At 44.0% G+C, this 15881-nt stretch overlaps 1 protein-coding gene across 15 annotated transcripts in view; it reads left to right on the forward strand.

Moving 5' to 3' along the window:
• CADPS (calcium dependent secretion activator) overlaps positions 1 to 15881 on the forward strand; it is a 1625151-nt gene that overhangs the window by 907042 nt on the left and 702228 nt on the right. For 8 of the 15 annotated variants that reach the window (XM_085624714.1, XM_085624723.1, XM_085624709.1 and 5 more), the window contains exons 13-14: positions 1250 to 1437; positions 2127 to 2297. In XM_085624714.1, the coding sequence (XP_085480840.1) occupies positions 1250 to 1437; positions 2127 to 2297 (359 nt within the window). The remainder of the gene's footprint in view (positions 1 to 1249; positions 1438 to 2126; positions 2298 to 15881) is intronic. The other 7 variants (XM_085624721.1, XM_085624722.1, XM_085624715.1 and 4 more) reach the window with 1 other exon arrangement.

Below are 15881 nucleotides of genomic sequence, written 5' to 3' on the forward strand. Positions count from 1 at the left end.
GTTCTCACAATTGTGTGAGCACTATTGTGCACACGTTCCTGTGGGCTACACCCTCATTCAATGTATATAGTGTTGTTTCCTGTTTCCTCCTCCCATTTTTCCTTCTCCTTAAATACATTTTTGAGCTCTATCGAATTAATTTGCGATTTATGTGCATAATTGAAAGAAATGTTGCTTAATTATTACCTGGTGAGACATTGTTGTATGTTACATTAATAGACACCCAGGTCTCAACTGGGTCTTTGGGTATTCTTCCGTTGTAGTTAACTGCGCCAAAACACAGGAATGCTCTGTATTGACAACCATACGGCACACCCCTGTGTTTTCTCTAGCGGTGGCGCTGAAATTATTTGCTTAGCAACAATGCAGGCACCCTTGCACCATAATGCAAGTGTGGTTGTGTTGCAGGGAATGATTGTTTCATAGAAGTAGCAAATCGTCATTATTTAATAATTGTTTATGTGGAGGAAGGGACACTTTCCTGCGCATAGACAATCATGAATGGTGTTTTGCTCTTTCTATATGTGCTGTAGAATGCAGCACACATAGAAAAGCAAAAATGAGGAGAAATAAAAGTATTTTTCCTCATTTCGCTATTCTAGCACCTACTGTTGCATGGCGTACGTTTTTGGCTCAGCCTCAGATTTACTGATCCTTGTAAATCTAGGGCAGCATCTAAAATCAATGGGTATTGTGGTGAAACGCACACAGCAACACCCATTACATGCCCCTTTCATGCTAAGTGATGAGTATAAAGGGGACGTATTTACAAGGTGGTGTTAAACCACAAAAAGTGGCTTAACGCGTCATTGCAAATAAGGAGAGGGGTATACTCCACCAGTGATGTTCTGGTGGTAATTATACCCAATTTCGTCATACAAAACCTTGCCAAATTTGAGCAGTTTGGCAGCTCAGACTGGGAGATATTTTTACAGTGTGATAGCCATGCTAAATTGTAGTAGTCACAAAGGGGGTCTGTGGGGCTCAAGTTGTATAAAATGTGCACCAATAAAGACTTGATCTTTGTAGAAGGATGGGTAGGCAGAATGATATATTGCATCTCACAAATTTTTAATAAAGCTTTGCATGTGCTCACAAAATGATCTATTTTAGCATTTGCCTGTGCAGTATTTTCAGCATATGTTCGTTTAATACGTGGACCATATCCCTCACCTCTTCATCAATTCCCTGGAGATGGTGAGCTGTGTTACAGTTTGTAATTGATGTGTGCCATTTTGTCTTTGAACAGGGCTGGTTTAGTCCCGGGCAGGTGTTTGTCCTCGACGAATATTGTGCCAGGTATGGATGCCGAGGCTGTCACCGGCATCTTTGTTACCTGAACGATTTGTTAGAACGAGCCGAAAATGGAGCAATGATCGACCCTACCTTGTTGCACTACAGTTTTGCGTTTTGTGCGTCACATGTTCATGGCAATAGGTAAGCATAACTAAGATTGAGCTTTGAAAGCTACTCATGTTTTCTTTCAGTTGGTGATTAGTTTCCTCAAGGCTTATGAGAGCAGTGCCTGATTTTGGGAATAATCACATAAGGCATATTTGCTTAGAATTAATCTAAATATATATCATGTACATATTAGTTGTCCTGAAAATGTGCATGGATTGTCCCTTCTGGACATAAATTGGACATCCTTGGCTTAATCTGAATAATAGTGGGTTTGGCATACGCACCCTTTTGACTTCAATGAAAATGTGAAAACCAATACAATGCTAAAATGTAACAATATAGTCAGCTTTTTTTTTAATAAAGCAAGATAAAGCAAGGTACCCATTTTCAAAGCGATAAGAAATACGACTTCGCTAGAAATGTTCAATTTCACCATTATTTATTTTGACACCACTGTTTGTCGTTCTGAAGATCATCTCTAGTTCATGTTCTGTGATACATACACGTTTGCCTTCTAATTAAACCAAGCCTTTTGGTTTGCAATTTCTTTTTTGCATTTCTGATTTGTTTTTGTTTTTTCTCCAGTATGTATCGTCATGTGCCTGTTTTATTTCACTTTGTTTTCTTTCCTTTCTTTTGCATGCTTTCCTCCGTTGCTTCTCGATTCTTTTGCTATCTCTTTATTTCACACCGCACACACATCAAAAATCCACTCACCAAAGTCAACAAACGCCAGAGCTCCTTGGCGGGTCACAACAAAGTGGGGAAAGTGAGGGGGGCAAAAATTCTGGTCCCTCAGCCCTTGAATCTGAACCCAACTCCAGGAGGGATTCCAGAAGGGAGTCGAAAAAGAGAAAAGATTCTAAATCCCAGCCTGCTCCAGAACCTAAAAGGTAGGTTGTACAAATTATACGCTCAACCAATAGCTTGTGCATATAAGGATTTGCACAGATGCAATTATAAAGTAACTCACATAATTGTTAATTGCGTTTAAACAATACACGCTTTTAATTATAGAATGTTGGGAACAACATGTTTTATATGTAACATTAGAAATGCCATGTTTCATCTAATGCCGCGTGTACCTTAGGCTTTCATTTGACAGGTAATGCAGAGTCCGGTATGAATCGGCATTATAAGGTGTTCGGAAATTTCTCCATTGCCCTGCTCCCCCCCCCCCAACATTACTGCCAGGCACAATCAAAAATAAATTGTGCCGAAAAAAACACAAGGAAAAAAGAGGAAAAAGCAACAATTTTTGTCAGTCCTGGAATCATGTCACCACAAACCAACCCCAGTTAGCTCCTAATAAAGGCCAAGTACGGTCTGTTTCATATGGTCTTCAAACAGCCGAGATTTAAGCACTTCTACTGTTTCAGGCCTCTAATTGGATAAGCTGGGACCATAAGGCTTTTATTTCTGCTCTTTCTCAGCAGTCCAACAAAAGCTCAGTTGGAAAGGAGGATGTTTGCTGTTTTTTAGTCATTGATATTATATTAAGGTGCACTCCCAATCCCTTCTCCAGACTGTACCAAGATAACAATAAGGGGGGGGGGGTTTAGAAGGATACCAAGTGGGAGAATTACCGAAAAGGGGTAAGATTATAACACATGTCCCTTCCCATGGAAGAAACAAGGGAAAATTAGGGGAAAACAGGAGGGGACATGTGTATGAAGACTAGAGAGGTAGTTCATAGCAAAATCCCCAAAACATCACATTATATTCCCCACAAAAATGTGGAACACTGTATACCAAAGATTCCTTGATGGTTATTTCATGACATAGTCTCCTTGCCAACTGGGAGGTTTCACCTTCCTGTCACTGTGCTTAACTACAGGATTACTGTCATGTATTCTGTCCCTTACATCCGACTTGTTGACATTACTCTGTTCTGAATAAGGAACTAATCTATCCTTACTCCACATTTTCTCGTCCGACATAGTGACTACATTTTTCTTGACATCCTTTATCCTGTCCGGGCCATAATATCTATTGTACCTGTTGGTACCATCAAGAGGTCTTTTAACATAAACTAATTGACCTGCTTCCCATTCATGTGACTTTGCTCCCCATCTGCGATCATAAGCACTTTTATACTTATCCTGGTTGCACTCAATTTTTTGTTTGATAGAATTGTAATCTTTTACAAAGGAACTGTCCTCAAATAACCAGTTGGGAGTAAGTTTCGATCCTGGTTTGCGTCCTTTTAGAAGACAAAAAGGAGAATACCCTGTAACACTGTTGGGAGTGATGTGGTATGACCAGATAGTGTCTTTGATGGACTGAACAATTGGCTTACTTGCAGCCATGGCCAATTGTAAAGACTCTTTGATCATTCTGTTGCACCGTTCCACCAACCCATTTGCACGAGGGCAGTATAAAGGAGTACGGATATGACTTATTGCCAGACTGGTAGGAAATTGTTTCATTTCTTCAGAAACCAACTGTACCCCATTATCCGTGATGAGGGTATGGGGAATCCCTTCATTGGCAAACACATCCGACATGAAAAGTATGATAGATTTAGTGTCTACCTTGTTGACAAACTTAAGATTGATCCATTTTGAAAAATAGTCTACTAACACAATAATGAATCCCTCCTGCAAACCTTGAATTTGCAGAGGGACAATAATGTCCATACCTACTTTCTCCCACGCTTTTAAGGGCACCTGAACCGGTTCTAGGGGTGTTTTCCGTGTGCTCTTGGTTTTATCACTGAGACCACAAGCATGACACCCTTTGACTAATTCCTCAATGCAGTTGTCCATGCCAGGAAACCAATATCCTGAACGAAGTTTGCTTTTGGTAAGGCTCCTACCCAGGTGGCCCTCATGAGCTATTTCACTGATGCGCTTTCTGAGTTCTTCCGGGGGAACAACCTTGTCTGCTTTGAACACAGTGATGCCTGTAATTGATAATTCATCCCTTACGTTCCAGAATGATTGTAGCTCGCTAGGAAGGTCACTACATTTCTTGGGCCAACCATTAACTATCTTTTCCTTAACCTGTTTTAAGGTATCATCCTTAGACATAAACCTCTTCCAATCTTCTTCTAAAATGGCAGGAATGTTTACTTGTAGGATTTCAAAATCCCCTATGCTATCACCAAAATGTTTATCTAAAGGTAACCGTGAAAGACAATCAGCTACTTGATTTCTGTTGCCTGGAACGTATTCAATCCTAAAATTTAAGTTTTGTAAAGAAACTAACCATTTACCAATGCGAAGTGTGGTTTTTTCAATGTCTTTAGAAGAAAATATTGACACCAAAGCTTTGTGATCCGTCCTGAGCACAAACAGTATACCCCACAGAAAATATTTGAAATGATTAGTGGCCCAGAAGCATGACAATGTCTCTTTCTCTATTGTTGAGTAATTAATTTCTGCATCTTTGAGTGTTCTAGAAGCAAAAGCTATAATTTTCTCCTTCCCTTCTTGCACTTGAGAAAGGGTAGCTCCAATGCCTCTGTTGCTGGCATCAGTAGTAAGGAACGTATCTTTGGTACTGTCAAAATTACCTATGCAGGGTGCTGTGACAATAGCTTCTTTTAATTCTACAAACGCCTTATTGTGGATCGGGCCCCAATCAAACTTATTTTCTTTTTTTAAAAGGTCTCTGATAGGTTGTACTAGCTGAGAGAAGTTCTTAATGAATTTAGACATGTACTCTGCCAGTCCTAGAAAAGATTTTATCTCATCTTTGTTGGAAGGAATAGGAGCCTCTCTCACAGCTTCTATGAGATTCATGTTAGGCCTCATGCCTTCATTGGACAATGTATGCCCTAAGAAATCAACTGATGCCACTCCAATCTTGCACTTGTCTTTTTTAATTGTGAAACCCGCTTCTCTAAGTTTGGGGCATACCTTCCTTAAATTGTGGTTATGTTCTGCTTCATCTGCTCCATACACTAAAATGTCAACTTGGAAACAGATGGATTTCTCTAAATCCTTAAGAACATGCTGCTTTATCCTCTGGAAAGTGGCTGCAGCTGAGGCTAACCCAAATGGCATTCTTAAAAATTTGTAGGTACCAAAAGGTGTGGTAAAAGCTGTGAGAATTTGGGATTCAGGATGTAAAGCCACTTGGTGATATGCCGATGTCAGATCTAGCACCGACAAAAACTTGGCATTGTTTATTACTGACAGCATTTCATTTATTTTGGGAAGTGGGTACCTGTCTACCCAAATATTGGCATTGAGACTCCTGAGGTTCACACACATGCAAATGTCATTACTTTCTTTTTTTGAAGTAATGACAATGGGGGCCAACCATTCTGAACTCTCTACTGCCTGAATAATGCCCAAACCCTCTAGTTTCTCCAACACTTTTTTCAGTGGTTCCCGCATTACCAATGGAATAGACCTTGTCTTATGGGTAACTGGAACAGCATCTTTTTTTAGCTTGATTTTGTGCATGTAATTTTTTAACAATCCAACTCGTTCAGTAAACACTTCTGGAAATTCGTTACATACCTCCTTTCCTGTAAGTGACCTATCAACCAACATTACTTGTTCTGTATTATTAGGATCAAGTCTGATTCCCAACTCTTTTTGGTTTTTCCACCCCAATAAATTACTGCCTTTTTTAGTAATGTACATTTTGCCACAAGTATGTCTATCTTTAAAAGATATACGCATTTTCACCATTCCTACCAAGGGAATGGGATCCTTGTTGTACCCTCCAGGATGTACATCTGGATCTTCTAACACATATTCTCTTCCTTAAACATACTCTGAAAAGTGTTTTCCTCTATGAGAGTGTACGGTGAACATGAATCAGCAAAAGCTTTGACCACTTTACCATCAAGTTGTATCTCACACATAGGATAGCTAATTGTCTCCTCATCACTTTGTACCTGAAATATAAACTTATCTCCACCATCTTCTGGAGCCTGCTCATGAACCACATGTACACTATTTCCTACTTCTTTGAAATTACAAACTTAAGAAAAATGTCCCACTCTGTTACACTTGCTGCATTGAACTCCTCTTGCAGGACATTTAGGAAAGTTGGAAAGATGATTAGTGTTACCACATCTGTAACATTTAAAATTGTCTTTCTTAAGCTTGGTTTTAGCAACATTACCTTTATACTCAACTTTTAAAATGTCATTCTCCTCTTTAACCTCATTAATTTGCTTCTCTCCTGATGCTAAATCTTTACTACTCTTCATTTCTTTGACACAAAAAGCTGTGTGCTCTATACTTTTTGCTATAGCCACAGCTTCATATAACTCTGGGCTAACAGTTAACAACCTCTCTTGCACCTTGTGATCATTAGTGCAACAAAACAATTGATCTGTAATGAGTGAATCGGTAAGTGCGCCAAATTCACAAGTGGCAGAGAGTCCCCTCAAAGTGGCTATGTAAGAAGTTACTTTCTCATTTTTACCTTGTGCCCTCTGAAAAAACGTATGGCGTTCCAAAACCACATTTACCTTGTCTTTGAAATGAGCACCTAATTTCCTTAAGGTGGTTGTGAACACATCCACGTCACCCTCACCATCCTCCTCCCCCCTATCAGCCAGGTCCTCATATACTTTTCTTCCTTGTGTACCCAAATTGTGCAGTAAGATGTGTTGTTTCCTAACTGGGGAAAATGTTTCCCCTCCTATTGCAATTAAATATGAATGAAGCATTTTAATCCATCTATCCCATGGAATTTCAGGCTCCCCCTCATCATTTAGAAATGGAGACGTTTGATTCATATTTGTGATAGACATTTGAACCCAAATGTAGGATGTAGACAATGAGAGAGGAAAAACAAGAACTTGAGGCAACCCAAAACTCCAATATACAAGCAATAATACCAAAACAAAAATAGGCGTGAGGAGTTGTATCACCAGAAGCGATTGCAGAAAAAATAAATAAATAAGTAGTCAAATCATGGATACAATTGCTGACCAGAAAATAGTCTGTGAAGGAAGATAAAAAGAAGACTAAAGCTGCAGGCAAGCTGTGCCTATCAGCGTGAAGGTGCACTACTTGTAGAAAGAACGAAGTTCCTCCCTGCTGAGCTTTATGAAAAAATGAATTCCATGTAGATACTTGTGGAAAAACAAAATTCCTCCTGCTGCTGAACTTATGAGAGATGCAAAAACCATGCAAACATCGACCAAGTCCAGCTATGAGGCCAACGTGAGGAACAACCGTTGAGAGTACAGAAAATACAGCAGTATCTGAGGAAAACGAAGGTCCCTTAGATGAGGCACGGAACCGCGCTGCTTACCAAAAGATATAGATCGCACCCCCACCAGCGCTAAAACAAAAGGTCCTACCTTGAAGGAAAAAACGTGGCGAACACGCTCCCAACTATACTAGAAAACTGACAAAGAATCCTCCAGATGCGCAGAACCCCTTGTGAAGAAAGACCGTGATGACAGGAAAACACTGCACACACAGTGCGACGTTACTCACAAGATAGCGATATCCCCAAGTCCAGGAACACTACCTCCTTCCGAGCAAGAAGCGGAGAAAACGCTGCTCACTCTCGGGGGCTTGGAGGGGCTCTTCTGCCCAGCAAAAACGCTGCTCACTCTCGGGGGCGTGGAGGGGCTCTTCCGCCCAGCACAGAGCTGCTCAGAAATCCCGTAATGAGAAGGAGACGCTGTGCACAGATCCAACGCTGCTCACACCAAGGACTCAAAAGCGGTGCTCAGAGGAAAGACACTACCTCACAGGCTGAAGCAATGCAAGGACAGCAGAACATGAGTGAGGAGGTTGCGGATGCTTAACCATTTCTCGAGAAGACTCATCAATAGAAAACGGCAACCTCGGAAAAGACCAAGGAACCCCTTCGCAGAAGGCAGAGACAAAGAGCTGCCCACAGGAACAGGTAGGAAACGAAAATAGGACGCCAAAATAAAAGGCTGGCAAGTAGAACAGGGGTGAGATGTGTCGCTGTTCCCTGCGCAGCTCCCTTCCAATCGTCGCCAATATTGTTGTAATAATAAAAAGTCTGTGAAACTCCAGTAGGAAGAAAAGCGGTTTATTAGCACATCCCAAATTGCCTAGCCTGGCGCTCCTCAGTACACCTCTCAACATTCTAAGGTGCACTCCCAATCCCTTCTCCAGACTGTACCAAGATAACAATAAGGGGGGGGGGGTTTAGGAGGATACCAAGTGGAAGAATTACCGAAAAGGGGTAAGATTATAACAATATTATATTGAGAAGAGAAAGTAATGGAAAGGGTGATTTTAAGATAGTTTTATACATTTCTTAACTGACAACTGCATTTTGTTTCTTTGGCAGGCTTATATAAATGTTTCTTACATGGTCTATTTGTGGGATTGCACAGGATGGCAGGCTGAACTTACAAATTTGGTTGGATGCATTTACATCTAGGGAATATACTTTGTCAGCGCCCAGCATTTTTGGTTGGGTAAACACAGGCCTCATACATGGGTGAGAGAACTGGGCGTATATGGGATTTCATAATCCCCAATAAAACCTTTACATGTTAATCTTTCGTCTTCAAAATAACTGTGAATATCCTTGCAACTTGACTGTGTTTTGACATTCGCAGCTCTAAGTTGTTGTTGTTGATTTGTTGTGGTGTGAAAGGCTTTTGCATAAGTGGCTTTCATTATTCATCTCTACTGAGAATTGCACAAGTTGTTTAGTTTGGTAGGTACGTAAGGACATGTTGATGGATAGATTGAATGTTGAGTATCATTCCTATAAACCACATCAAAACAAACATACCCCAGTATGGCTCTCAAATGTGTGAACCAGAATTTCTCATTAGTGAGCCTTTTACTCAATTCAGGATGTTTCATGTCTCAATAACTGAAGAGAGAATCTCAGACACAAGGGGGGTTTCCAAAAAAAGAATGGGATGTCCTCATACACACACCTGATGTCTTGCTTCATCATTGGCCATCCAGCACTCACCAGAGAATGCTCTAGTGATGAGTGGCCCTTGTTGTGGATAGAGGGACTATTCAGGGATGATCCGAGGAGTAGTGGATCCTGACAACTAAAAACCCTTTGCTCTTACCCGTGTTCAAAATATGTTAGGGGTGGTGTAGGGGTGATTAAAAACAAGTATCAGACATTTGAGGCAAAATTACGCAGAATAACGCAGCTTGTGTCCTATGACACAAGCTGAGTAATTATGCCTCAAGTGTCCAATACTTATTTATTGGGCCGCGAATAATCCTGTGTAGAGTAAAAGGCTCCCTAATGAGGATGTCTGGTTCCCACATTTGCAAGCCATACTGGGGTACATTAGTTTTGTTGTGGTTTATGACATTATAAGGGAGAGTGCAAATGTTTACCCACATAATTTTCTCTCTCATTCCCACAGCCCTCCAAAAGAAAAGGGTTTTGCATCTTATGAAGGAGTATCATTCTTACACAACATTTGGAAGGCTTTTACACCAGGATCTTAAAATAACATCTGTTATTTAGCACTGCATTTCCTATGCAAAAGGGTGTGTAGTGGCAGGCTGCAGTTCAGAGTCGACTGTTGTGTGACTAAGCACAGGCTAACAGTGTGAGAAATTGGGTTGTTGGTTGATTGGAGTGGCAGTCCTGGTCAAGCAACAGCCACAAACCCTGGAAGAGAGTATCATAAAAATTCACTATATTAACCTATGCTCACCCCTGGGTAGCTTGCCACAAAAAGCAGTCAGGCTTAACTCAGAGACAATGTGTAAAGTATTTGTGCAACACACAAACAATAATAAAGTCAACACACAACACAAGAAATATCAAACGCCAATTTAGAAAAATAGAGTCAATTTTCATAAATTATTTGATTAAGTAAAAATTAGCTTAATAAAGATCAAAGCACTGACCGTGGACATCTAGTCGCACGAGACCGGTCGGCGCTTACTTTCAGACTTGGCAGACTTTCAAAGAAAAGTTTTCTGTGAACATAAAGATCAGCGGGGCAAGGCTACAGATGATGTCCGAGGAGGGAGCATCACCGCGATCTGCTGGAGCTGTGCACATGGCCTGTTTGAGGGAGTCAAAGGGTTTCTGGCAATCCTTCATCCAGATCACCTTCTTGGGGTGCTTCTTAGAATTCAGCTCAGTCAAGGGGGCAACAGTGGTGCTATATCCCTTGACAAACCTTCTGTAATATCTAGTGAAGCCCAGGAAGGCCTTCAATTCATTCTGAGTTTTAGGCCCTGCAGGCCAGAATAGTTTATGTTTTGGCCCGTAGGGGCTGCGCCTTACCCGTGCCCACAATGTGCCCCAAGTACATCACAGGACTGCCTGTTGCTTGGCTGAAGCACTTCCCGCAGGTGAGAGAGGTGGTCCTTCCAGCTGCTGCTCAAGATAGCTATGTCGTCCAGGTAAGCAACACTGAAGGCCTCCATTCGGGCCAAAACCTAGTTCAATAGCCTCTGGAAGGTGGCAGGGACATTTGTCAACCCAAACGGCATCACCCTAAATTGAATGTGGCCCTCGGAGGTAGAAAATGCTGGCCTCCCTTTGCCCCCTCACTTAGGGCGATCTGCTATTACCCGGAAGTCAAAGCAAAAGTGCTCAGGAACTTGGCAGCCACTAATCTGTCAATGAGCTCATCAGCTCTGGAGATGGGGCGAGCCTCAGTTTTGGTGACAGAGTTGAGCTCCCTGTGTTCTGAGGTGATGTCTGGTTGGTCAGCTTCAGACAGCCTGTATAGTATCTGTTTACTTTATTTTTGACAGGCAGGCTGTATCCAGTGCCAATGTTATGGATACACAGATGTGTAAGCCCAGGAGTGAGTGAAAACAAAGAGGCTAACTGTCCCAACAACTGACACCAGTCCCTCTGCTGTTCCGGGCTTAGGGTATGGGAGAGAGTGACACCCTCCACTGACCCATCTTTCTCTTTAGATGACAAGAGGTCAGGGAGAGGTTGACACTTCTCCTCCTCTCCATCATCTGTCACCAGCAGCACTGTGACCTCAGGTCTCCCTTATAGTAGGGTTTGAGGCCGTTGATATGGAGTACTCTTCTGGGGTTTTTGGGGGTCTTATGGTCTACCACATAGGTGGCATCCCCTTCCTCTCAACTACTTAATTGGGCCCATTCCAACAGTCTTGGGGGACCCTGGACTCTACTGGCTGCACCACCCACACTGCCTGTTCAGGTTGAAATTCCTCCAAGGTAACTGTCTGGTCATGCCATTGCTTCCTGGCTGGCCTCCAAGTTCTCAGAACTTTTCTTCCAGAATTTGGCCATCTTGTTCCTGATGGTTAGCATTTAGCTAAGCATGTCTTTTCTTGGGAGCTTGTTTCCACCCCTCCTTAACAGAATGACCATACAGAAGGTCAAATGGACTAAACAGAACTCCCTTCTGTGATGCCTCCCTGTAAGCAAAAATCAGGCACGGTAAGAGGACATCTCATTTCTGCATGATGGACTCAGGCCAACCCATTGGTTTGTGGATGGTAGGATGTGGAGAACTTGTAGGTTACTCATCACTCTTTCCACATTGACCTCATGTATGCAGACATGAAGTCGGTGCCCCTGTCAGACACAAAGGTGAAAATCTTCATCAGGGCCCTAGTCACTGCAGGTGCAGTCACAATCCTCAGAGGGATTTCCTCTGAGTACCTAGTGGAATGTTCCACCTAGAGTCTCAATGTCCACCCTTTCAAAGGGGGGGTCAATGACAGGTATGGGATTCAGGGGTTCATTTGGCTTCTGCGTAGTTTTCCTATTGGTCTGGTAGGTGAGACAGGTCCTGAAGAATGCATCTGAGGCTATCCTCATCCGGGGCCAATAGAAGTCTGGCAAAGGTCGTGTCCTGGCGGGGAATTTCATGAGCCAGCCGTGGTAGGAAGGCATTGTAACATTGGGAGACACGTGTTGCCCGACGCACAGGTGCCTTGGACTAACTATACAGCAGGTCATTCTCCCAGTATATGAGGTGATCTCCAGAGGTATCATCGGCTGCCTGGGCTTCAGCTTGCCACCTCCTACCATACACGGTTTGCCACATCTTCTGCGCATTACAGTACTCCTCCCTTGTGGGTCCCTCTTCTACTTGCCATCCAGCAAGTTCAGGCAGGTCACCAAGGGAGATAATGTCTTCCCCTGTAGGCTTCAGGGTGGCCTCCTCCGGCACCCCATCCACCTATACCATGGGACAAACAGGTGCTGGTTTCCCATGCCCCTTGCCATTCCCTGACAGGGCCACTTTTCCAGGCTCCAGACCTTTTTTCTTTTTTAAATATCTTTTTATTGATTTAAATAACAGAAACAAACAATCAGCATTTCACATGGAAAAACACAAGACATTGATTCATATGGCAATTCATCTGGGAATCTAGGCAGGTACAGTAATGCAACACATGGTTTGGGAAGCGTATTAGGGGATACAGGTTCGTCGTCAAGGTGAGCCGTCGGTGCGGCACATATATCTCCCCTGCATGTGTTCCATTTGGCCCACACGCGGGACCATTTTTGTGGGCAGCCTCTTGCCACATAGACTGTTTTCTCCCTAAACATGCACCAATCAAGATTTCTTTTCCACGTGGGAAGAGTCGGGGTGACATTCCCCCGCATTGTTGGGCGATGTCTCTCTTTGCGACTGCGACTCCCAGGGTGACCCATAGTTTCTCTGCCCCTGTCAAGTCAGTAGGTTCCCACACATTAAGCAAACATCTCTTTACCTCTGGGCAGATATCTTTGTGAAGGACATCCCTCATGACCACATGTATCCTTCTCCAATACCTTTGAATCTGTTCACACTCCCAAAGAATACGCATGAAGGTGGCAACTTGGCCACACTGTCGTCTGCAATACACATTCTCCCCTCTTCCCATACGGACCAGCTGGGGCCCAGTGACATAAGTTCTGTCAAGAATTTTCAATTGCAGCAGCCGGAGACGTGCAGAGATTGCCACCTCACGATGGGAGGTCACCGCTTCTCTCCACTCCTCCTCGTCAAGCAGCAAGCCGTCCCTCCCCCAAGACTCATGCAATTTATCGAGGGGATCTGGTGTGTTATTGATCAGCTTTTTGTATGTTAGTGATATGGCCTTCCGTGGAAGCAGCCCATCCAATAACCTGTCCTCTAGTGGGAAGGAGTCGGGGAGGGGGGAGCCCTTCTTTAAGGTAGTGGTTAGTGCATGTTGGACCTGCAGGTAGCGAAAGAACTCTGTGTTTGTGAGCTCAAACTGCTGTTGTAACTGGTCAAAACTAAGCATGTCACCCTTCACCCAGAGATCACCTATCCGAGAGATACCGATGAGGTCCCACTTATCGAAACCCTTGGAGGAATGTAGGCTACCAAGCTGCTCCGAATCCCATAGGGGGGTTGCCAGCGTCAGTCTACGGTCCCAACCTAAACTTTTGTTTACCTTGTGCCAAACCTGGACCGAGTGCATGGTGGGCCCAGTTAAGGGGAGTTTCTTGGGATTCGCATAGAGGGCTCTGTTGTATGTCCCATCCGGCAGTAGCCACCTATCCATGGCATAACCCGGATCACCAGGTGCGCGGTAGGTACCTCGATTGATGGCAGCGAGGTGGGCTGCTCAATAATATTTCTTTATGTCGGGGAGGCTTATACCACCGTCGTACCAGTTGAGAACTACTTTGTTAAGTGCTATTCTAGGTCTCCATCCCATAACAACTGCCTCTGTAGATCTTCGAGTTCTTTACAATACCGCGTGGGGACTGGGATGGGATAGTTCTGTAGGGCCTAGAGGAAGCGGGGCAGGGACATCATCATAAAAAGAGCAGCTTGGCCGAGCAGTGAAAGAGGGAGCGCCCTCCAGTTGGCAACATCACGACACAGGCGTTGCAAAGGCGGGAGCAGATTCTTCTCGTAACGGAGTTTGGGGTCTGTGGTGACAAAGATCCCTAGGTAGCGAAACCCATCCCCACCACCTGTATTGGACAATCTCTGGGGAGAGCTGGAGCCCCACCACCCAGTGTGTAAAGGAGAGATTTGTTCCAGTTGATAGAATAGCCTGAAAACCTGCCGAAGGATGTGAAGATGTCTAAAACACATCTGAGAGACATCTTGGGGGAGGCCAAGGAAAAGAGAATGTCATCCGCATTAAGCGAGATGCGATCCTCCCACTCCGCCGACCACTGCAGTCCACGTATGACTTGGTCGCGCCGGATTCAGGCAGCGAGAGGCTCCAAGGAAAGGGCGAAGAGCAGGGGTGACAGCGGACACCCCTGTCTAGTACCCTGACTAAGACTAAAGCAGTCGGACCGTTTGTTGTTAACTATCACCTGAGCTAGAGGCGCGTAATAGAGGAGTCTGACCCATGATACAAATTGCGGTCCCAACCCCAACTTGAAAAGGACAGCAAAGAGGTAGAAGCCATTCAATAGTATCAAAAGCCATGGAGGTGTCTAAGGACAAGATCACAGCATCCTCTCGGATGGTATCTGCCCGTCCTATTACTCCATGCACTCGTCTCAAATTCAGGACCGTATTGCACTGGGGCATAAAGCCTGACTGGTTCGGGCATACCAAGGCACTAATGATCCAGACCTTCTTGACTCACCTCCTGGGCAGCCATGTACCTGTTGGTCATAGAGACCCACTCAGGCAATCCCAACATTTCCACATGTGACCTGAGCTCCACTTACTTCCAGGCAGTGTGCTCCAAGTCAAACTCCAACAGACAGTACACAGGCAAGGCAGAGCTCACAGCAACTTTCAGAAGGCCTGAGACACCCCACCCCCATTCAGAGAGAATCAGAGTCACAGGGTAGTGGCTCTCCTAGTTGTTTGCTGCTACAACCTAGCGGAATGTAATGGGTATCACTTGCTCTGAGGCGGTCACATTATACATGACAATAGTCATTTTTTAATGATGGCCAGATTGAGAATGGCACCCTTTCCCTGAGAGCTATTTTAGATACTTGAGAGAACTCTTTCTTGTTTGTATCTCTCCCTATTTCTTCTGGTGGGAACCCTGGCCACACTTTTTGGAGTCTTCCTAATGGCTCCTTGGACACTCTAGTGCTGACCCAGAGGTCCGCCTCCTCAGCAAGCTTCCTGGGGTCAGTTATCTTGCTATCTACCAGGTGTTCGTGCAGCTCTGTCAAACAAGTATTGAGCATGTACTCCCTCAGAAGCAAGCTGTACTGCCGATCAAAATCATCTACTTTGGTGACCCTCGCCTAGCCCTTCAGAGCCTTGCTGGAATAATCTAAGAAATCCACCAAGAATTGGTTTGGGAGTTTATGGCTGTCTCTGAACCTGTGAGGGTATTTGTCAGGGGTCAGCTCAAATGTTGATACAAGGATGGCTTTCATAGGTTCATACTTAGTCTGGTCCTCTACCTCAAGTGTAAGGAGTGTGTCTCTCCCCACTGTAGTCATGTACGTCCACAAGCTATGCCCCCGCAGTACTCTTCTGGGACCTTGTATAACCTCAGACCTGCCTCATAAGCACAAAACCATTTATTAGTATCATCTTCCACCACATAATAGGGCACTACACAGGTTCCTGTGGTATGTCAACCCTTACCTCTCCAGTGGACACTGGTGGTACACTGCTACCACTACTGC

Source organism: Triturus cristatus, chromosome 9 (assembly GCF_964204655.1).
Source record: "Triturus cristatus chromosome 9, aTriCri1.1, whole genome shotgun sequence".
Lineage (NCBI taxonomy): Eukaryota > Metazoa > Chordata > Amphibia > Caudata > Salamandridae > Triturus > Triturus cristatus.